Source organism: Gossypium hirsutum, chromosome A04 (assembly GCF_007990345.1).
Source record: "Gossypium hirsutum isolate 1008001.06 chromosome A04, Gossypium_hirsutum_v2.1, whole genome shotgun sequence".
NCBI classification, from domain to species: Eukaryota; Viridiplantae; Streptophyta; class Magnoliopsida; order Malvales; family Malvaceae; genus Gossypium; species Gossypium hirsutum.
The window spans coordinates 84,340,374-84,365,046 of NC_053427.1; the positions used below are offsets into that span (position 1 = coordinate 84,340,374).

General features: G+C 32.2%; 1 protein-coding gene and 1 pseudogene across 2 annotated transcripts; both read left to right on the forward strand.

The window, feature by feature from the left end:
• The first annotated feature begins 4,257 nt into the window (after window positions 1-4,257).
• On the forward strand, window positions 4,258-10,534 carry LOC107949187 (BRASSINOSTEROID INSENSITIVE 1-associated receptor kinase 1). Of its 2 annotated transcripts, none has more exons than XM_016883916.2 (12): window positions 4,258-4,732; window positions 5,372-5,504; window positions 5,632-5,703; window positions 6,243-6,386; window positions 6,883-6,954; window positions 7,064-7,135; window positions 7,256-7,332; window positions 7,776-7,904; window positions 7,991-8,332; window positions 8,716-9,110; window positions 9,713-10,121; window positions 10,217-10,534. In XM_016883916.2, the coding sequence occupies exons 1-11, from the start codon at window positions 4,651-4,653 to the stop codon at window positions 10,028-10,030; spliced, it is 1,836 nt and encodes a 611-aa protein (XP_016739405.2). In that variant the 5' UTR covers window positions 4,258-4,650; the 3' UTR covers window positions 10,031-10,121; window positions 10,217-10,534. The 2 variants fall into 2 exon arrangements, with proteins under 2 accessions (XP_016739405.2, XP_040967529.1); XM_041111595.1 differs by having other exon boundaries at window positions 4,295-4,732; window positions 7,761-7,904.
• Window positions 10,535-19,651: 9,117 nt separating this feature from the next.
• On the forward strand, window positions 19,652-24,579 carry LOC107949188 (BRASSINOSTEROID INSENSITIVE 1-associated receptor kinase 1-like; annotated as a pseudogene).
• Window positions 24,580-24,673: the final 94 nt, after the last annotated feature.

A 24,673-nucleotide genomic window follows, 5' to 3' on the forward strand; every position in this document is an offset into this window, starting at 1 on the left:
TAATTATTCTGAGGCGGTTAGCTGTGAAGACTCAAAAAAGTGGATGTTTGCTATGCAAGAAGAGATGGAATCACTCCACAAAAACAGAACATGGGACATTGTGAAACTTCCTAAATGTAAAAAGGTTGTTCATTGTAAATGGGTGTTTAAAAAGAAAGAAGGGACTCCAGGAGTTGAAGAACCCAGATATAAAGCATGGCTTGTTGCAAAAGGTTGTCTTGCGTATGCTCATGTTGATAATGGAAAATTGGAACCGAGATCCATTAAATGCGTTTTTCTTGGTTATAAAGCTGGTGTAAAAGGGTATAAGTTATGGTGTCCTGAAAATAGAAAAGTTGTGATTATCAGAGATGTTGTTTTTGATGAAACTGCTATGCTACCTAACTTATCTCTTAAAGACTCTTCCAATAAAGAAAACCAAAAGCAGATGGAGTATCAGATTAATACAGAGTCAACTCCTCAAGCCATAACAAAAATTGAGAATAGAGTTGTTTCTTCATCATAATACCCTATCGCCAAAAACAGAACTAGAAGAGAAATTAAACCTCCAAAGAAGTATGCCGAAGCTGATTTAGTTGCTTATTCTTTAAATGTGGCTGAAGCTATAGATGCGAATCAAGAGCCATCTAATTATTTTGAGGCGGTTAGCTGTGAAGACTCAGAAAAGTGGATGTTTGCTATGCAAGAAGAGATGGAATCACTCGACAAAAACAGAACATGAGACATTGTGAAACTTCCTAAATGTAAAAAGGTTGTTCGTTGTAAATGGGTGTTTAAAAAGAAAGAAGGGACTCCAGGAGTTGAAGAACCCAGATATAAAGCATGGCTTGTTGCAAAAGGTTGTCTTGCGTATGCTCATGTTGATAATGGAAAATTGGAACCGAGATCCATTAAATGCGTTTTTCTTGGTTATAAAGCTGGTGTAAAAGGGTATAAGTTATGGTGTCCTGAAAATAGAAAAGTTGTGATTATCAGAGATGTTGTTTTTGATGAAACTGCTATGCTACCTAACTTATCTCTTAAAGACTCTTCCAATAAAGAAAACCAAAAGCAGATGGAGTATCAGATTAATACAGAGTCAACTCCTCAAGCCATAACAAAAATTGAGAATAGAGTTGCTTCTTCATCATAATACCCTATCGCCAAAAACAGAACTAGAAGAGAAATTAAACCTCCAAAGAAGTATGCCGAAGCTGATTTAGTTGCTTATTCTTTAAATGTGGCTGAAGCTATAGATGCGAATCAAGAGCCATCTAATTATTCTGAGGCGGTTAGCTGTGAAGACTCAGAAAAGTGGATGTTTGCTATGCAAGAAGAGATGGAATCACTCCACAAAAACAGAACATGAGACATTGTGAAACTTCCTAAATGTAAAAAGGTTGTTCGTTGTAAATGGGTGTTTAAAAAGAAAGAAGGGACTCCAGGAGTTGAAGAACCCAGATATAAAGCATGGCTTGTTGCAAAAGGTTATAGTCAAATTCCAGTAGTGGACTTTACAGATGTGTTATCTTCAGTTGTTAAGCATAGTTCGATTCGAGCTTTGTTTGGTATTGTGGCCATGCATGATTTGAAACTTGAGCAATTAGATGTAAAAACTGTATTTCTGCATGGAGAACTTGAGGAGGATATTTACATGCAACAACCAGAGGGTTTTATAGTCTCAGAAAAAGAGGACTATGTTTGCTTGCTGAGAAAGTCCCTTTACAATTTGAAAAACAGCCACCAAGACAGTGGTACACGAGGTTTGATTCCTTTATGACTTCTCATGATTTCAAAAGAAGTAGTTTAGACAGTTGTGTTTACTTTAAGAAAAACAGTGATGGTTATTTTGTGTATCTACTTCTTTATGTTGATGACATGTTGATAGCAGCAAAAGATAAAGGAGAGATAAAAAAGGTCAAAGCCCAACTAAGTGAAGAATTTGAGATGAAAGATTTAGGACCAGCAAAGAAGATACTTGGTATGGAGATTCTCAGAGATAGAAAATCAAGTAAATTGTACCTAAGTCAGAAGGGGTACATTGAGAAAGTTCTTTGTAGGTTCAATATGCAGAGTGCTAAGCCTGTTAGTACTCCTTTAGCAGCCCATTTCAGACTTTTATCGGCTTTGTCTCCATAATCAGATGATGAGATTGAGTACATGTCACATGTTCCATACTCTAGTGCAATGGGATCTCTCATGTATGCTATGGTTTGCTCACGTCCAGATTTATCATATGCAGTCAGTGTAGTTAGCAGATACATGGCAAATCCCGGTAAAGAATATTGGAAAGCAGTTTAGTGGATTTTAAGATACTTACGGGGCACTACTGATGTTTGCTTACAGTTTGGAAGAACTAAAGATGGAGTCATAGGGGATGTTGATGCTGATTTTTCTGGAGACCTTGATAGAAGAAGATCTCTCACAGGTTACGTCTTTACAATCGGAGGTTGTGCAATTAGTTGGAAAGCCACTTTGCAAACTACAGTCGCTTTGTCTACCACTGAAGCTGAGTACATGGCGATTACTGAGGCTTGTAAAGAAGCTATTTGGTTGAAGGGACTATTTAGTGAACTCAATGAAGACCTTCAAATCAGTACAGTATTTTGTGACAGTCAGAGTGTCATCTTCCTTACAAAAGATCAAATGTTTCATGAGAGAACAAAACATATTGATGTTCGGTATCATTTTGTTCGTGATATTATTTCTCGTGGTGATATTGTTGTGAGCAAAATTAGTACTCATGAAAATCCTGCAGATATGATGACTAAGTCACTTCCTATAACCAAGTTTGAGCATTGCTTAGACTTGGTTGGTGTTCATTGTTGAAGTTAAACCCTTAAGGGGTTTTATGGAAGAGGTGGAGAACTTGTTCATTAAAAGTTCGCGATGAAGAACTTGTTCATTGAGAATTTGTGTCAAGGTCGAGATTGTTAGAATTAAGTGACCTGAATTCTTATTTAATAAAATACGATGGAAAATAAAATAAAAGTAAAATTAATATAGAACTAGACTTCTTTTATTTTATTTTAGAATAAGGTTTTTAAACCTTATCAAACTCTATCTATTTTATATTGATTATGATAAGGTGTTTCAATCCTACTAGAATATGGCTTTACAAGCCTATAAATAGACATAGTCTATTCCTCTTGTATTGGATTCAAATTTTCGATATAGTGAATTTTCTTCTCCTCTGCCCGTGGTTTTTTTCCCGAAAGGGTTTCCACATAAAATTTGTGTGTTATTTTATTTTATTTTTCACAGTATTAAAAGAACACAACTTTTGTTAATTATTTAATGTAGAGAAAAATTAAAAAATAATATTTTTTGAATTTTTAAATTTATTTTTATATTTTTTTAGAAATTGGGCTGAATTAAATAATATCTAAATATTGAGCGCTAATTTTTTAAAAAATTAAAATTCAATTCACACAATATGTAAACATTAATAATTAATTTTATTATTATGTCAATTTTAAAATTACCACGTAATCTTTTCATTTCATAAGTAAGAGAAACATACAAAAAGAAAATCAAATTATTTGATAATATTTTGTAATTTTTCATTGTCGAGTGACAAAAAAAAACATTACTAATATCTTTAATTATTTGCTTTTTTTTAAAGATAAACTTTTAAAGTTCAAATAGAATATAATTACAAGGACAATTATACATACTCAATTACATATGATGGAATTGGAGATCCATTGAATTACTCATGTTAAGATTCAAGCCTAAATACAAAAACTCATTTTTTTTAAGATAAAAAGGCTTTTCTACTCCCTTTCAATTTTGAAATTAAGCAAATTACTCCATCGAACCAAAAAAAAATGGAGCAGTTTAATCCCTATCAAATTTGAAAGTAAGCAACTAAGTACAATTATCATGACATTAAAGTCTTATATCAATTGTACATAATTTTGATTGATGTAATAATAAATTTAGCCCTCAATACTTATATATTTTATCACTTTGATCTTAATTAAAATATCAACAAATTTAACCTCAAGTTTTACACATTTACACAAATGTACGATTAATACCATAATAGATTGTCTTTTAACTTCTCACTTTTATAATTGACAAGAACTAAATTCTTACGATTTTTTAAAAAAGGACCAATTTGATCAAGATTAAAATTGAGAATGATTGAAGAAATCTTTTTACCATAAGTGTCAAAGCTTCATTGGGGAAAAAAATTAATTATTATTTCATATTTTTTACTTCTAAAAAGAATAATTATTCCCTTTTATCACTAAATGCACTAATTACGATAATGTAGTTATTTGGTTTTTTTAATTTGAAAACACATTGGTGAGTGGTGCCTAATCGAACTACTTTTGACTAAACCAACAAACACTAAATTTTCCTTCCTTTTCTTTCGTTTTCCCTCTTACCAAACACTAAAATTTCCCTCTCTTTCTCTCCATTTTCTTTCATAATACTCGGAGCTTAAAAAGAAAAAAATACTGTAATTACTTTCTAGACGATAACTAGAGAGAGTGAAGCCAAGAACTTTCTGGAATTTTTAATCTAACCTTTTTTTTTTAGTTCAGAGAGAGTGTTTTTGAATTTCATCTTTTGTTAATTTCTTCTTTAGTTTTTTTTTTGCTACTTGATTCGGCTAACGATCAATATGTGAGATTTTGCTCTTTGATAGTCGGAATTAGAATGATGGAGCGGTTAATCTCCGTTTGTTTACAGTTGATTTTGGTGTTGGATTTGGTTTTCAGAGTTTCAGGAAATGCGGAAGGTTCGTCATGATTTTTTCCTCTTATTTTCTTGTCTGAACTTTGAACTTTGCAAATGGAATTGTTGTTAAATTTAATGTATATGATTCAAATTAGATGAATTTAGTAGCTATTGGATTGGTTTAGCAGTGGCATAAGGTTGACTGTTTGTTTTAAATTTCAATTAGCTTTGGTGCTGTAATTGGCTTGACTGGAGAGATACTTGCACACTTACTAATTTATGCGAAAGTTTTCGATACAATTTTACGTTCTAATTCTCGATATTCAGTTTTGGTTAAATTAACCAATGCGTTGTCTTCATCCATGTCTGATGTCTTCTTGAACTCTGTTTGTTGTGTTGAATCTTTCAAGTTATAGTGGAGCTTTAGCGCTTTACAATATTTTAAATGTTTTCATGATATGATTTTAACTTCTTTGTTGTTATCTGTTTATTTGATGAAATAAATGTTCTTTACCCGATTTTCTGTTTTGACTGCTTTCTGTTGTTGCAAATGGAAACACTTACCAGTTCATGTTCCTATGGTTATTTCATTGTAATAAATATACTTACATATATTATATAATATTTGCTGATTTCTGCCTGCCGAGAATGATGTTACACGACCTTCAATAATCAGTTGCTTTATTTTTGTACGAAACAGGTGATGCTTTGAATGCGTTGAAGAACAATTTGGCTGACCCTAATAGCGTTTTGCAAAGTTGGGACTCAACCCTTGTTAATCCTTGCACATGGTTTCATGTTACATGTAATAGTGAAAATAGTGTAACAAGAGTGTAAGTTTATTTATATATCATTTTACTACTGCTTTTGTGTGTGTGTGTGTGTGTGTGTTTTTTTTTCTGTTTTCTCATTTGACATAGTAAATGCTTTCCCTCTTCTTTTTTTTTTTTTTCAATTTAGGGATCTTGGGAATGCAAATCTATCTGGTCAATTGGTTCCACAGCTTGGAGAGCTTCTGAATTTGCAATATTTGTAAGTCAATAAATTTAGGCCTAGATATACAAAAAAAAAAAAAAAAAAAAGAAAGAAAAAAGAAAAAAAGAAACTCGTCTCTTACATTGTGCCTCACATTGTTAGAATTATTGAAAGCAGTAAAAGGTAAATAAATAAAGGAAAAACAAAGCACTGGCATGCTTTGCCAAATAGCTAATGATGTTTTTGATTGTTTAGGACTTCCTTCAGATTATTTTCCATGATTTGGTTGCAGTGAATAACTTCATTCAGAATACTTCTTCTTAAATTCCTGACTAGGTAAAACCCAATAACCAAAACATTCCAGAATGTCTGAGTTACTCAGGGTATACTTCACCCTAGAAAAAGTAGAACTAGTTGTAAACAACGATGCTCTCTGCTTTTGTCACTACACATTGGTTTTTATCTGTTATGTGATCTTAATCTTGAAGATGGTTGCATTCCATTTGATTCGGTTGCATTTTTCATAGATACATTCTTGAATTATGTGCTTCTATTGAACTTCTTCTGCTGATGAATTACTAAATTTTTTGGGACAGGGAGCTTTATAGTAATAACATATCTGGTATAATCCCCGAGGATCTTGGAAATTTGACGAATTTAGTGAGCTTGGATCTTTACTTGAATACTTTAACCGGACACATTCCATCTACTCTGGGCAAGCTTCAAAAACTACGATTCCTGTACGAGAAAGTTTTACATTTTTTTTGGTTAATTTACTTAATTTCTTTGCGCTCTTCCTTTCTAGTTATGTGTTTTAGCATATGTAGAATGCCTTTTTATGTCTTGATATATTGCTACTGAACTGGACCAGTATATTGTATTTTTACTAAGAACGTATGTGTTTATTTATAATTTTTGTAGATATAAGTGTTCCCTTTTCACTTCTAATGTAAGTCCAAAAAGTCTCCAGGCTGTAATAGCCATACCCATCTGATGTGAGTGTCATGTGGTTTAAGTCTGATAAGTTGCGAGGCCAATGGTGCTTGGTTGATGTGGGCACTATAGAAATGGTTCTTTGGTCTGATAAGTTGCGAGGCCAATGGTGCTTGGTTGATGTGGGCACTATAGAAATGGTTCTTTGTGTAGCAGGCTTCACTTAGCATGTGTTCTTTTAAGTTACATATCTAGTCATCTTATCAATATGCAATATTTTGATGTTTTCTTTCTGTGGAGTAGGCGTCTCAACAACAACACGTTGGCAGGACAGATTCCTATGCCCTTAACTACTATTATGTCACTGCAAGTGCTGTGAGTGCTGCTGTTAGATTTTTGTTTTTCTTTTTCACACATTAGTTGTTTAACCTTTGCTACAAGAACAATTTATTAATGGTGCGGGATGTTGTATTATGCCATGCAGGGATCTTTCAAACAATAAGCTAGAAGGAGATATTCCAGTTAATGGTTCCTTTTCACTCTTCACTCCCATCAGGTTTTTCTCTTATGCTATTTCTTGTTTCTCTCACCCTAACTTCAGATCCTCATCTACACTGTTTTATCATATCTGTACTCTTAGGCCAGCCTCTTGAATTGCTGCTTCTTTTGTTCACAGTTTTGCTAATAATCGGTTGAATAATCCTCCACCTGCTCCGCCGCCTCCTATCACACCTACGGCTCCAATTCCATCAGGTTTGTTCTCGATTTTATTATTATTATTATTAATTATTATTAGCTTTTAATTGTGCTTAACTTTGAGGCCTGCTTCACTTTTATTTGTATTTATATAGATATTTGATTGGGAGTTGTTGAGATATTCCTTTGTATTTTTCTTTGCATTTGCAAGTTTTCTGGTATATTGCTGATCCTGAGCTTTTTTACATCTGGGTCTGTTTTTTAAGAAGGTGCCTTTGAGCTCAGATCTAAAATCTGATTATAATATTGCCTGAGATGGCTTTAGGTTCCTTGGTGAGCTAGAACATTATATGTCCCTCTGATCCCCTAGCCCACTAGTTCTCTCAGTTGAAATGTTGCCTGCTCCATTGGTGTTGATACATGTTAATAGTTGCGAATATTCATGATGCAGGTGTGTTGTATTAACAGTATCTAGATTTATCTAGTTTCATTACTTGCAGGTAATAGTGCCACCGGTGCTATTGCTGGAGGTGTTGCTGCTGGTGCTGCCCTGCTGTTTGCTGCTCCCGCAATTGTACTTGTTTGGTGGCGAAAAAAGAAACCACAAGATCATTTCTTTGATGTACCTGGTTAGTGATTTATCAAAAGATAGTTTTATTTTTAATTGATTTTATGTCATGCGCTTGTATTTACTTTCTTCTAATTTTCTTTACAGCTGAGGAGGACCCAGAAGTTCATCTAGGACAACTTAAGAGGTTTTCTTTACGTGAACTACAAGTGGCAGCGGATAATTTTAGCAACAAAAACATTCTGGGTAGAGGTGGTTTTGGTAAAGTTTATAAAGGTCGCTTAGCTGATGGTTCTCTAGTGGCAGTAAAAAGACTGAAGGAGGAGCGCACTCAAGGTGGAGAGTTGCAGTTCCAAACAGAGGTGGAAATGATAAGTATGGCTGTGCATCGGAATCTATTACGTCTTCATGGCTTTTGCATGACCCCTACTGAACGGCTGCTAGTCTATCCCTTTATGGTTAATGGTAGCGTTGCATCCTGTTTAAGAGGTACCGGCTGTTTTCTCCTCGTTTATTTCTTTAGTCTCATGTTTCGCATTTGTGCTATGCTCTCTGTATTAGGTGCACCATTTATCATATGTATGTTCTTCAGGTTGCCAATTTTTTTCTGACTGTTAATTATTAAATCTATTGTTAGCCTCAATTATCAAATATCTTCTCTTTTGCTTCTTCAGTTTGAGATGATATTCTGGGCTACTGATCACCTACTGGAAACTTGTATTATAACATTTGTTATTTTTAAATTCATGTGCTTGGTGAATGTGGATTCTCTTTGAATCGAAGTGGAATTGTTAGAAATTTGTGGATGCCAAATACTTTTTGAACTCTTGTTACAATGGACTATCTATTGATCTGATTTTTACATTGTCTAGAGCGTCCGGAATCTCAAGCACCACTTGATTGGGCTATAAGGAAACGGATTGCATTAGGAGCTGCAAGGGGGCTTTCATATTTGCATGATCATTGTGACCCTAAGATTATACACCGTGATGTAAAGGCTGCAAATATATTGTTGGATGAGGAATTTGAAGCAGTTGTCGGAGACTTTGGGCTGGCCAAATTAATGGACTACAAAGATACTCACGTCACAACTGCTGTTCGTGGCACAATTGGTCATATAGCTCCTGAATACCTATCAACTGGAAAGTCATCAGAGAAAACTGATGTTTTTGGCTACGGTGTCATGCTTCTTGAACTCATTACAGGACAGAGGGCTTTCGATCTAGCTCGGCTTGCAAATGATGATGATGTCATGTTGCTTGATTGGGTAAGTACTTTCTTCTTATTATGCTTTTCTTGATGATGCATTTCAAAGTTTGACTTATCAGTCTTGTCTAGTGTTTTAATTATCTAATTATCGCATCACTTGGTTAGCCAAAAGCAATACACTAAAGATGGTATAGCAGAACCACCACTCTTAAAGAACGAAGCTTAATTTTATTTTCCTTGCTAGGTGAAAATGCAAAAGCTGGTGAAAGAGTTGAAACTTAACAATGTTTTCTCTACAAGGCGAAGAGCGAAACATTAAATATAGAAATAGTTTATAGGGAGATTCTATCCTATGTTACTCGGATTTGAGTGTGAGTGTCGGGTAAGGGTGAAGGCTCCTAGAATACTTTCTGTTCATTAATTTTGCTTACACCGTGAAGCATGCTTTGGGTGGTTGCATTGATCCGAGTGTAACTTGATTCATAACTAATGATATTTGAGAATCTTATGTAATAAGTTACTATAATCTTGATATTGATTTCTTATGCCACTAAGATTCACATCTTTACTGACCATAATTATATTAAAACTCAAGTTAAGCTTAGTATTGGACCAAGTGGTTTTTGTTTCATTATTTTCTTGGGTGCTGAAAAATTTCAGGTAAAAGGGCTTCTGAAAGACAGGAGGTTAGAAACGTTGGTTGATGCTGATCTTCAGGGTAATTACATAGACCATGAAGTAGAACAGCTAATCCAGGTAGCTCTTTTATGCACTCAAGGCACCCCAATGGAACGACCAAAGATGTCCGAAGTGGTCAGGATGTTGGAGGGTGATGGCTTAGCCGAAAGATGGGAAGAGTGGCAGAAAGAGGAAATGTTCCGGCAAGAGTTTAACCATAACCACCAACAGAATGCTGATTGGATCATTGCAGACTCCACTTCTTACCTCCGACCAGACGAATTATCCGGTCCTAGATGACCCCATTTCTACAAAAATACAAAACACCTCTGGCGGGTCAGAGTTGGTGCATTGTTCACCATTTTGTGGATATACAATATGGGTGTCTCAGGTTTTTCCTCCTCTTTTCAATTTTTTCTTTGGCCCCATTTTTATGTTGTTGTAATTTATGGTAAATGTATGGAGGTGGTTCTTTTCTTTTTATAGGGTTGCCAACTGCAGCAGTCAAGAAAAACATTAGGTGCTATAAAAAAAAACTGACAAAAACCGAAATGTTAGCGTTGACTGTTTACGGGAATACATACTATAAATGAGTTACCACATTAAAAATTTTCGAAGATGCCATGCTTGAAAAGCAGAAGGTAAAGGTATCTGGTCTCCACCTTTTCTCGATGGTTGTAAGCAGCGACGGCCACATTGAAAATAAGGTATTTCCGTCACCTTTAAAAAAATTAGCTGCGTCTAGTAGCGCTCTGAATTGTTACTCATTTGATATTGGAAAGTTTATATTTCATTTGTAAATAACACAAGCAAAATAATCAATGTTTTATGTTGAACAATTTAAAAAAATTAACACTAAAATTAAATAATAACAGGGAGTAACTACTAACTTAAATTATAAGTTTAAAAAATTTACCATTTTTGCCTCTTCTAATGCAACATGATTATTTTGCTTCAATAGAGTCATGATTGGATTTATAAACTTTAATTTAAGGTAAAAACTAAGAAATTGAAGAGTTTTTGGTTTCGAAACTCGACAGCAATCACATTCTGATCTTTTTATTAGTGCATTGTGGACCACAACGTTTTGAAGACTAATATGCAATATTGGAATGTGTGGTTCAAAGATGTATTATGGTGTTGTCATTTGAGGTGTCTAAAATATGCTGTATTTTTTCTTAAGGTTTTGTCTCACTGAGTTTTTTTGGTAAGGATTTTTAATGAGACAGCTTATAATAGGAGATTGTTTACACTTTTTTCTTCATTAAGTTTTTATTACACAAGTTTTTCCTAATAAGTTTTTAATTTCGTTGATAAATATCCAAAAGGGAGTGTTATAAATCCATTGATAAATAAGTGTCCATATAACTCCCAAAACCCGTAAAGAATTTACCTTTATATAACCCATAAAGAATTTAGTGTACCTTAATTCTCTTATTTGTGTTTTTGTAATCTATGGTGATTGAAATATTATAAATAGAGGACCTGTATAAATTTTTTAATATCCCAAATATAAATTAAATTATACTTTCATTTTTGTATACTCTATTATTTTGTTCTTACTATAGTTTTCTTTGTTTTCATAATAATCATAATAATAAGAGATTTTTGCAAATTAACAATAAAGATATGAGAATAATGAAAATGGGATAATATAAGAAGTTTCAATATGAATCATTCTTTTTTGTTATATTTTTTTCTTCTAAAATCATAACAAAACATATTAAATCTTATCTTTTAAGAATCATTATGTGAACAACTATTTGAACTAATTAAATAATTTAACCTTCTTATAGTTGCTTGGGCTTCTTCTTTTTTCCCATTTTTTTTCTCTTTCCTATCACGTCTATATAACATGATAGCTTGAACGTCCTATGAAAAGTTCATCTCAGACTAAAATAAAAAAGGTAAATTACACATAACGCCATTAAATTATTATATTTTTATTTAAGTCACTCTAAAGTCTAGCCGATAATTGTTTTGGGTCGTTTGTCAATATCAGTAATTGACAATTATATAATTTGAACAATTTTAAATTCAGTTCAAAGAAAAACTCAGTAAGCAAACCTCTTGTTTTATTAAAGTAAAAGGAGATTTCTCATTTATTCTTTTAAGGTTCTGTTTTGGATTAAGTTAAAAGACTGTTTGATTTGAATTAAAAAAAAATGAGGCATTTGGTCAATAAATAAAAATTCAATTACAAATTAACTGGTGGATAAGAATTTTAGATTCCTTTATATTGAAAATTAAAAACATATTAATATAAGTTTTGAGCAACAATTCGATGATCAATACTATGAGTAGTACCCATCGACGAGTAGAACATACCTTAAATCTAAGCTAATCTAATGGATGATGTCAAAAGACTAGAGAAGAAAACCATTTGGATTTTGATTTGTAAATTTATGACGTCCAAAATTATTTCATGAAAAAAATTAAACTATAGAAAAGGAGGGAAAGTTTACCCTTTCGATTGGTGTCTGAGGTGAGAATAAAGAAAGCCATATAACAATAATTTTGACATCCCGGTGATTTATTGATTTAAATAAAAACTAATAAATAACTTAATAACAGTTTTATAAATTTTTAAAATTAAATAACTAAAACGTAAACTTATTAATAATTAAATAACCTTCAAGGTTACCCAATAAAAAAAATCAAATCTCCAACTAATCTACTATTGTATATATTCTGTTATATTATACCAAATTTTTAAAGTTTAATCAAATCACATAAATTAAGGATTATATAAAAAATAGATATTAAAATAATGCAAATTTTCCCATTTAGGTACTTAAAATTAAAACTTTTTTTTTGTCAAAGTAGGTACCTAAAATTTTATTTCATTACCACTTTACGACCGGACGGTGGCCGGACTTTCCACCGGAAATCGCCCCAGCTCTGCCTCTCTCTCCTTTTTTTTTCTGATTTGGTTACAAATGATTTTTTTTCCTGATTTTTAGACTATTTATAGTGCTTAAAAACGGTGCCGTTTTGGCATTAAATCCCAGGGCATAAAACGACGCTATTTTGCCCTAGGTCGGACCAATCCAACCTGACCCGCCAGGATCCGCGTGTTTTTTCATTGGATGGGCTAATTGCACTTTTAACCCCTCCGTTTTTTTATGGTTTTGCAATCAAATTTATTGTGCTTTCAATCTAGCCCTATAATTTGTTGCGTTTTCCAATCAGGCCCCTTGCAATGTTGCACATTTTGGAGGGAGGGTTTATTGCCCGATTTAGTCCCTCTTCTTTGTTTGCGCATTGGATTTAGTCCTTTTCCCTTTATTTCTTTTTAAAATTCGCCCCAAAGCTTTGATTTTAATCCAATTTCAGTCTTTTTTCATTTATTTTTCGTATTTACCCTGAATTTCATATTATTTTTGCTATTTAATTCAGCTTTAAATATTAATCATGTTATATATAGTATTGTTATCACTATTATTTTTATATATTATTATTATATTATATTTAGCTATATATATTTTTAATGTTTCGTTTCTTACTATTATATGCATATATATTTAATATTATATTTATTATTAATATTATTAGTATTAGCATTTTCACTTAATATGTATATATAGATATACATGTACATATTAATAGTTTTTTTATTATCATACGTATATATTGTATATATTATATATATTATGTATATATTTTTAATGTTATTAGTTGTATATTTCTTATATTATTTCATGTATATATTTTATATTATCTTATGTACATATTCTGAAATACTATTATATATATACATATTTTTTAATACCATATTGTATATATATTATTATTATATTTATTTTTATTCCTATTATATTTATTATTAATATTAGTACATATATTTTACTATACGTGTATATATATATTTTGTGTATATAGTATTATTTTCGTATATCATTATATTTATCATTATACTTATTATTAACACTATTGTTATATTTAGTATTACTTTTATTTTCATTATAACTATTCCCATTACTAATCCTCGTATTATTACTATTGTGTTTTGTTTTTATATTATATTATATTATATTATTGGTTTTACTACTATTAGTATTAGTTTTAGTTTTAATTAATATCTTAACATTCATATATATATATACTTTTATGTAACATTGTTAATAATTCTTTTTAAATATATGGTTATTTTTTTATACATGCATATATATATTATGTGTATATTCTTTTAATAGATATTATGTATATATATTTTATATATTATTCTTAACTTTGTATTATGTATATATTTTTTTATGTTATCCTTTTATATATCATATATATATTTTCAATACTATTAATGCACCATTAATGCCTATTATTGTATATATCTTAATAGGTGTATGTACGTAGCGTTATTAGTATTATTAATATTATGTTTTTCGTCACCTTACGTACTATTATATATTCATGTATATATATACATTTATTGTTTTTATTTAGTGTTTAACACTATTATTACGTTTAATACCATATGCATTATCATTGTTTTATATTATTACTATCGCATGTATATTGTTAATGTTTTAAATATTATCTGTTTCATATATTCTTAACTTTTTATTATTATTCGTCCGTCCCGAATTTAGCATAGTAGTTCATACCATAGTGCAACATCAATTTTAGTTTCCTTTTACTTTTATTTGTTCTATCTAGAAATATTTTCATTCATGTCTTTAAATTAATTTCAATAAATAAGGCAACGTGCCGATTTAACATTAAGTCGTTGATTTCACTGCTATGTTGGGTGAATATCATCGACTCGTGTTAAAAACGGAATGTCCTTCTCAAAAGAAATTGAAATTATAAAAATTCTCGTGTTTTGATCGGGTCATGATTAAATGTTATATTGAACTCGGATTTTCAAAAATTAAGACAACACATGTTGAACGAGATACCAATTTTGGGCGTCGCGAGGGTGCTAATACCTTCCTCGTGCGTAACCGACTCCCGAACCCTAATTTTTTTTGGCTTTTGACGTAGACCTAAACTTGGCCTTCTTTTTGTTTAAAAAATAAATTTATTAGGTGTCCGATCATACCTAGAAAAAAGATCGGTGGCGATTCCCTTTTTTAATAAAATCGAAAGTCGGTTTTCAAATTTTCAATAAATCGCCTCAGTGAGCGACCCAAAGAAAAATTTTACGTCGCTACATTAATCATCATAGTTTTATTGAATGAGACAATTAAATATATTTCCTCATAGATTCTAATACGGTAAAGTTGTCATGACTTTAATGGAATTAGATTTGGGTTGAGAAAATAATTTAATTAATTAATATTTTGAGAAATAGAAAATAGTTATTGAGTTGAATAAATTATAAGTGTTGGATAAAAGTTCAAATAACACATATAATTGTACCCAATACACGAGATAGGCCTGGAAGCCCATTCTAAAGGATGAGGGGTGCAAACCCTAGTACACCTTAAGGTTGTCATTGCCTCTATACTATATTTTCTATTAAAATATTATTATTTAATTGCCATCATTCAAGCAAAAATCTTGTATATTTTTTTTATAAATAGGAACTATGAGCTAACTCAAAACACAATTAATTGAGTGTCATTATTCTCTTGAAAAATAGTGAAAATTTATTTATAAGAATAAATTCTATTTTTTTGTGAAAGCTTATAGTTTCTAATTCCCATAAAGAGAATTAACTTTTATACAAAAAGTAAAAAAAAAAATTCATTCTGTGTATTCAGTTCGTTTTGTTTGAGCACACATTCAAAACTATTCAAGGTTTGAGAATAGTAGAAAAGACCGTTTGATAGAAAGATGAGAAACAACTTAGACTGCCTTGTACAAAGCATATGTAATAATTCAGTTAAGGGTTTATTGCTATAAAGATCACAATGCTTGATTTTAAGAAAAAATTTAAATTTTCGTTGTGCCTAAAAACACTGTTTTCTAAACCAAATTTTCTTATAAGTTATAGTTACTTTTAATTAGTTGTTTTTATTCTAATTATAGTTAGTTTGAGTTTACTTAGTTTCTAAGTTACTTATTGAGTTTAGTGCTTGTAATGATTGATTTTGTTCAGAGCAATTGATAAAGGTGTAAGTCATAACTTAAAAAGAAAAAGGGAGGCAAATCTCAAAATTATACATGAACTTTAATTCAATGTGCAGTTTGATATATAAATTTTGATTTAATGCAATTATACACATAAAACTTTAATTGAGTTCAAAAGTATACATGAAACTTTCATTTTGATTCAAGTATACATATTTGAAGAAATAAATACATCAAATTATTTTTATAATTGATAAATATAATTATTTGTATATGCAATAAATAAACATAAAATGATGTTATATCAATAATAGTGTTAATAGTTTGTGAGGATTGGACCAAATCAAAATTTCATGTATAAAATTACACAAAATCAAAGTTTATGTGGAGTATGCCTTGCATTTTGGTCAAATTTAGGCATAAACAATGTTGCGATGATGTGACGATGAAAATAGGGGAGAACCAGAAATGACACGTGGCGATAAGACAGGGGACGCCGCGATGTGGCGATGTGTAATACAATTTTCTCAATTTTTTTTCTTCTAGTTAAACTCTGAGTATTTGTTTTAGTCAAACTCTTGTTAATATAGATTATTTTAATATTATTTAACCTATGAATTTAACTTATAAATAGGCCTTTTACAACCTTAGAAAAATTAACCCATTACACATTTAGGTATTAACTTTTACAAACTTTCAAAGAATATTGTGTTTATGTTTTGAGGGTTTTTATTTTGGGTTTCAGGGTTTAGTTTTATCTCCATCTTTGTACTCTTCATTTTTGCTGTTATAGTGAAATTAACTTTACCCGTGATTTTTTTATCCTCTTTGGAAGGGTTTTTCCATGTAAAATATTTGTGTTTGATCTTTTCAATTTCTTCGTTATTTTATTTGTTCATTGTTTACTTGAGATTATCCTCAACAAACCAGTATCAGATCTAGTTCGATTTTTGCATTCGACCTGTTCAGAGATGGTAGCAACAAGGTTTGATATTGATAAATTCGATGGCATCAAAAATTTCAATCTGTAGCAAGTTTGAATAATGAAAATTTTGATTCAAAGCAATCTTGAAAAGATCCTTACAGAGAAGAAGCCTGCAGACATGGATAAATCAAAATGAGATAGGCTAGATAAAAAAGCTTTATCCATGATTCAATTATGTATAACAAATAATGTATTGCAGGAGGTTTTGATGGAGAAAATGATATCCACCGTATGGAAAATGTTAGAAACCCTTTATGCGACAAAGTTTTTAGCTAATCGATTGGTGTTGAAACAAAGTCTATACACATTCAGCATGAATGAAAGTGAGCACCTTAAATGTCACATCGGTCAGTTTATTACTCTTTTGAATGACTTAAAAAATGTTGAGGTTCAGATTGACAATGAAGGTTATTATTATGCTATTTACCCCCTTCATACAAGTCTTTCAGGGAGACCCTGATCTATGGTAAAGATAACCTCTCATTCAAGGATATGAAGGGTCATTTATTGAGCAAAGACAAACTTGAAAATGAGTTCGGTTCAGATAGCAAGTCAGATAGGCAAGCCTCAGTTTTGGTAGCATTAGGGAAGCGAGACAAAAGATGTCGCTATTGTAAGAAGTTAGGTTACGTTAAGGCAGATTGTTACAAACTGTGAAATAAAAGGGCTGCTGAGAGCAATGAAGAAGATTTAGCTGGTGCTAATTTGGCCAATGACAAGGGTGATGGCTTCTTGTTGGTGTCAACAAGTGAAAGCTCTGAGCTTACAACCGAGTGAATCTTGGATTCGGGGTGTTCTTCCCACATGTGTCCCAACAGGATTTGGTTCTCCACATACAATTTAATTGAAGGTGGAGTTGTGTGCATGGGGAGTGGTTCACCCAGTAAGACAACTGATACTAATACTATTCAGATCAAGATGCATGACGAGACAATTAAGACACTGTCAGATGTCAGGCATGTGCCTGACTTAAAGAAAAATCTCATCTCCTTGAGAATTTTGAACTTGAAGGGTTATAAACTTAACATCAAGTCAAACAACATTAAACTATCTTGTGGACTCTCGTTTTGATGAAAGGTAAAAAGATTGGCAATCTTTATGTTTTGGAAGGATCAACAGTGATAAGTGAAATCGGATGTCCCTTGTTCGTTAGGGAGTCGAATTTAACTCATTTAAAGCAAAGGCAACTAGGTCATAGGAGGGAAAAATGTATGACCGTTTCATATAAGAGTGGTTCTCTATTTGGTGGAAGCTTTGAAAAGATAAGGCACTACATTCCTGAAAATCAAACCCAGGTCAGTTTTGATTTGGCAGTGCACAAGTTGAAGATTAGAAGTCTTCCAGCTTCTAAGCACAATTTTGACTCAATTAATATACTGCATAGTTCGAGATAGGCCTATGGCAGGCTTTGGCAAAGAAGATGTTCTGGAAATACGAGTCAAGATGGAGATTTGCGGAGTATGCCTCGCATTTCAGTCAAATTTAGGCACAAACAAAGAGCGACGTCGTGACGACGAAAATAGGGAAAATCAGAAATGACATCACAACAACACGATAGGGGACATCGTAATGTGGCAACGTGTCATGCAATTTTCTCGATTTTCTTCTCCAAGTTAAACTCTGAGTACTTATTTTAGTCGAACTCCGGTTAGTGTAGATTATTTTAATATTATTTGACCTACGAATTTAGCATATAAATATGCCTTTTACAACTTTTGAAAACTCAACCAATTACACATTTAGGTATTAGCTTTTACAAGCTTTTAGAGAATTTTGTGTTTACGTTTTGAGGGTTCTTGTTGCGAGTTTCGGGGTTTAGTTTTATCTCCATCTTTGTACTCTTTTTTTTACCGTTATAATATAATTATCTTTACCTGTAGTTTTTTATCCTCTTCGGAGAGATTTTTTCACGTAAAATATTTATGTTCAATTTTTTTAATTTCTTCATTATTTTACTTATTCGTTGTTTAATCGGGTTTATCTCCAACAAATTGTGTATAAAATTACATACTAAACTAAAGTTCATATATAATTTTGAGATTTATCCCTAAAATATATAAAAAAAATCAAAAAATAATTTTATTTTTATTTAAAAATAAAAAATCTCTTATTCTAAATTAAAGTTAATTTCATCAAATATACTCTTACTCTAAATTGGTTTTTCATTTTAAAAACATCCTAATTAAATAGTTAAAGTATTAGAATTAGATGAAACGTACCTAACTGTCATTCAACTATTAATAATGTCTTAATTTTGATATTATGTTGGTTTTAAAATTATTACACGTTAAATAATGATCTTGTAATTTTCTGGGGATATTTTTTTAACATTTTTTACTTTTAAAAATAGTTATTCACTTTCTCAATAAATGCAGCAATTTCGATAATGTAATTATATATATATTTAAGGTCTGTTTATTTGATATAAAAAAGTTAGACGAAAAATATTTTTCTCATTTATTTTGTGTTAATTTTCGGAAAAATAAACTTAGTACAAATTTCTCTCAAAATAAATTGTTTTTTGTTTTTTGCCTGTTGAGTTTTAACTCGATTGACTTCAGTATTGTTGCAGATAGAGAAGGACCTAAGCTTGAATCTATTAAGGCACATTATCCTCCTATGTATGGGTTAGAAAATAGCTATAAATAATTTTAGACATTGTACTAAAAAAGAATAGATATGATTAAAACTTATAATGAGATTGTTCAAAAAATACTACTGGTGTTTTCTTTGTTTTATGTTTATATTATTAATTTTATAAAATCTGAAGGCTTCAATATAATAATGGCTTAAGCTTTCTAAAGATGACCAAGAAGAATCTGATACTCACATTGGTCATCAATGGTAGAGCTGTGAGAATATTACTTTTTTTGGCTTCAAATTTACTTTTTAACTCTTCTTTTAGGTGCTTGCTTATTTAAGCCATTAAATATTTGGTTGTATTACTTTTTGGTTATAATGGAAGATAGCCGGAATTAGAATGATGGAGTGGTTAATCTCCGTTTGTTTACTGTTGATTTTGGTGTTGGATTTGGTTTTCAGAGTTGCAGGAAATAAGGAAGGTTCGTCATGATTGTTTCCTCTAATTTTCTTGTTTGAACTTTGCAAATGGTTTAGCAGTGGCATAAGGTTGACTGTTTGTTTTAAACTTCAGTTAGCTTGGATGCAGTAATTGACTCGACTGGAGAATGATCGTATGCGACCTTCAATGATCAGTTGCTTTATTTTTGTATGAAACAGGTGATGCTTTGAATGCATTGAAGAACAATTTGGCTGATCCTAATAACGTTTTGCAAAGTTGGAACCCGACCCTTGTTAATCCTTGCACATGGCTTCATGTTACATGTAATAGTGAAAATAGTTTAACAAGAGTGTAAGTTTATATCTCATATTACTACTGCTTTTGTGTTTCTTTTGGCTTTTCTAGTTTGACATAGTAAACGCTTTCTTCCTTCTCAATTTAGGGATCTCGGGAATGCAAATCTGTCTGGTCATTTGGTTCCACAGCTTGGACAGCTTCTGGATTTGCAGAATTTGTAAGTCGATAGTTTAGGCCTAGTCTATTTTTGGTTGACCCCAAAATAGACAACTCATTTCTTACATGCTACCTCTCATTGTTAGAATATTGAGACATGCATAAAGGAAAAACAAAACACCAGCATGCTTTTGTCATCCTAGTGACCAAAACTGACCAGAATGTCTGAGTTACTCAGGTATACTAGTAGAAATAGTTGTAAACAATGATGTTCTAAGCTTTTGTCATTGCACAATGGTTTGTATCTGTTGTCATCTTTCCATTGGACTTGGTTTCATTTTCATAGATACATGCATGGGTTATGTGCTTCTATTGAACTTCTTTTGCTGAAGATTACCAATTTTTTTTATGACAGGGAGCTTTATAGTAATAACATATCTGGTTTAATCCCAGAGGATCTTGGAAATTTGACCAACTTAGTGAGCTTGGATCTTTACTTGAATACTTTAACCGGACACATTCCATCTACTCTGGGCAAGCTTCAAAAGCTACGATTCCTGACCGTTATTAATAATAATTATTGTTATTATTATTAGCTTTTAATTGTGCTTTAACTTTGGGGCCTGCTTCACTTTTATTTGTATTTTATTGGGAATTGAAATATTCCTTTGTATTTTTCTTTGCATTCGCAATTTTTTTGGTATTACCATGTACCTGTATCATATGAAAAATTGATGTAGATTTGAGTATATTGCTCATCCTCAGCTTTTTTACATCTGCGTCTGTTTTTTAAGAAGGTGCCTTTGAGCTCAGATCTAAAATCTGATTACAATAGTACCTAGGATGGCTTTAGGTTCCTTGGTGAGCTAGAACATTCTGATTCCCTAGCCCACTAGTTCTCTCAGTTGAAATGCTGCCTGCTCCATTGGTGTTGGTACCAGATGTTAATAGTTGCGAATATTCGTGATACAGGTGTTTTGTGTAAACAGTATCTAGATTTATCTAATTTCATTCTTGCAGGTAATAGTGCCACTGGTGCTACTGCTGGAGGAGTTGCTGCTGGCATTGCCCTGCTGTTTGCTGCTCCCGCAATTGTACTTGCTTGGTGGCTAAAAAAGAAACCACAAGATCATTTCTTTGATGTCCCTGGTTAGTGGTTTATCAAAAGATGGTTTTATTTTTAATTGACTTTATGTCATCGTGTGCTTGTATTTACTTTCTTCTAGTTTTCTTTACAGCTGAGGAGGACCCAGAAGTTCATCTAGGACAACTTAAGAGGTTTTCTTTACGTGAACTACAAGTGGCAACGGATAATTTTAGCAATAAAAACATTCTGGGTAGAGGTGGTTTTGGTAAAGTTTACAAAGGTCGCTTAGCTGATGGTTCTCTAGTGGCAGTAAAAAGACTGAGGCAGGAGCGCACTCTAGGTGGAGAGTTGCAGTTCCAAACGGAGGTGGAAATGACAAGTGTGGCCGTGCATCAGAATCTATTACATCTTCGTGGCTTTTGCATGACCCCTACTGAACGGCTGCTAGTCTACCCCTTTATGGTTAATGGTAGCGTTGCATCCTGTTTAAGAGGTACGGCTGTTGTCTCCTTGTTTATTTCTTTACTCACATGTTTCCTGCTTGTGCCATGCTCTCTGTATTAGGTTTGCCATTTTTTATATGTATGTTCTTCTATTGATCTGGTTTTTACATTGTCTAGAGCGTCCGGAATCTCAAGCACCACTTGATTGGGCTATCAGGAAACGGATTGCATTAGGAGCTGCAAGGGGGCTTGCATATTTGCATGATCATTGTGACCCTAAGATAATACACCGTGATGCAAAGGCTGCAAATATATTGTTGGATGAAGAATTTGAAGCAGTCGTCGGAGACTTTTGGCTGGCCAAACTAATGGACAGCAAAGATACTCACGTCACAACTGCTGTTCGTGGCACAATTGGTTTTATAGCTCCTGAATACCTATCAACTGGAAAATCATCGGAGAAAACTGACGTTTTTAGCTACGGTGTCATGCTTCTTGAACTCATTACAGGACAGCGGGCTTTTGATCTTGCTCGGTCTGCAAATGATGATGATGTCATGTTGCTTGATTGGGTGAGTAATGTCTTCTTATTATGCTTTTCTCGATGATGCATTTCAAAGTTTGACTTATCAGTCTTGTCTAGTGTTTTAATTATATCTAACTATCGCTTCACTTGGTTAGCCAAAGGCAATACACTAAATGCGGTGGCAGAACCACCACTCTTACAGAACGAAGCTTAATTTTATTTTACTTGCGAGGTGAAAATGCAAACGCCAATAATTAGAAAAGAGTTGAAACTTAACCATGTTTTCTCTACAAGGCTTAAATGGAAACATTAAATATAGAAATAGTTGATAGGGAGATTCTATCCTACGGTACTCAAATTTGAGTGTGAATCAAGGGCGAAACCAGGTACTCGTAGGTATCCGGCCTCCTTAAAATAATTTTTTTTATTTACATTCTTCAAAAATTTTAAATTAGTAAAAATAAAATTATACCTTGATCCTCTAAAAATGATAAAATTTTTATTTAATCTTTTAAAAATTAAAAAGATAGAAGCTATTGAAATGGTGAAATTGTATTTTTACTATCGTAAAAATTACAATTTAATTTCGAACCCCCTAAAAAAATTTTCTAACTTTGCCCATGGTGTGAATATCGAATAAGGGTGAGTCTCCTAGGATAATTTCTATTAGAATTGTGTCACCCAAATCCCAATTCATCCGGCTTGAAAAGTTCGAGATACAACTTACTTATTAAAAAAGTAAAATAGAGAGGTAAAATAGGGGATGTGTGGTGAGCTACGGCCCGAGGATCATGCTACACAAGTTGAAACTATATAGGATTGATTATAACATGGTTGTTTAACCTTTAAAATGTGTGTAGTTGAAAACCTATTGTATCGTTGTTTTTCAAACAATAGTGAATTTCTTTGCGATCATTCCTATTATCGTTATCGACATATAGTATAACAATTTTTGTTCATTAATTTTGCTTACACCATGAAGCATGCTTTAGGTGGTTGCGTTGATTCAAATGCAACTTGATTCCAAGCAAATGGTGTTTGAGAAAGTTATCTAATAAGTTGAGTTGAAAAATATGAACCGGTAACTAAGTGCTAAGGTGTGGCCCCACTCGAGTTATTTGAAATAGTTTTCATATTTGTAATTTGGGCGATTTATGGTTGTGCTGATTATATAGATGATATTTCATTCATGAATGAAAATTATATCACTTAAGAAAATATATTTTAGAGAATGGATCCAATCGGATCACTAATATATTGCATTTAGCTTATTCTATTGCTTTTTAATAGGGATTGATATAGATCATCTTATTTTAGGAAGTCTCGAAATATTATATATAATTGAGAGTACTATATAGGTTATTGTACTAAAAGAATTAATCACTTAATTTATCTTTGTGATGAACATTATTATATGAGTGCATATAGATAGTAAAACTTTGTGTGTTGTGGTTTTACTTGCTAAATTCACAAGGGATGAATTTAATGACGAGAGTATCATTTTTCGAACTGTAAAGGTGAGGAAATTGAGTATTGTATAGATTAAGATCATTTATTGTAAGTATTAAAAATAATGGACATTTGTCACTGAGTCAGTCTACATAGACTTAGGGAAACAGAAGTCCTTAAACAAATCTGATGTCTTCGGTTTGTTTATTGTTTTTCATTCAATGTTGAAAGAGTGTCCACTCCCTTATCACTCCTTCCGGGGCTTGGCTTGTTTCACAGCAACTCTTAACTAACAAGTTGGCTATAATCTTGATATTGATTTCTTATGCCACTAAGATTCACATCTTTATCGACCGTAATTACATTAAAACTCAAGTTAAGCTTAGTACCGAACCAAGTGATTTTTGTCTTCATTACTTTTCCCGGTGCTAAAATTTTTCAGGTAAAAGGGCTTCTGAAATACAAAAGGTTAGAAACGTTGGTTGATGCCGATCTTCAGGGTAATGACATTGGTCACGAAGTAGTACAGCTAATCCAGGTAGCTCTTTTTTGCACTCAAGGCACCCCAACAAAACGACCAAAGATGTCCGAAGTTGTCAGGATATTGGAGGGTGACAGGTCAGACGAAAGATGGGAAGAGTGGCAGAAAGAGGAAATGTTCCGACAAGAGATTAACCATAACCACGAGTCGAATGTCGATGGGATCCTCGTGGACTCCACTTCTTACCTTCGATCCTAGATGACCCAATTTCTACAAGAATACAAAACACTTCCCGCGAGTCAGAGTTGGTGATTGTTCACCATTTTATGGATATATAGATATAGTTGTCTCAGGTTTTTTTTATCAGTTTATAATTTTTTTAGGTTAATTTAAACAGTTTTAAATGCATATAATTAATTGTGAGTAAAATATGGTAATATTTATTTTGAAAATGTCATATAAATAACCTATCAAAATAATAT

Excerpts from the sequence above, each read along its gene's own strand:
- LOC107949187 (XM_041111595.1), top strand. The coding sequence starts at position 4,651 with ATGATGGAGCGGTTAATCTCCGTTTGTTTACAGTTGATTTTGGTGTTG. Across the intron at positions 7,333-7,760 it reads TACGGCTCCAATTCCATCAG|TTTCATTACTTGCAGGTAAT; the intron begins GTTTGTTCTCGA and ends AGATTTATCTAG. Across the intron at positions 8,333-8,715 it reads CGTTGCATCCTGTTTAAGAG|AGCGTCCGGAATCTCAAGCA; the intron begins GTACCGGCTGTT and ends TACATTGTCTAG.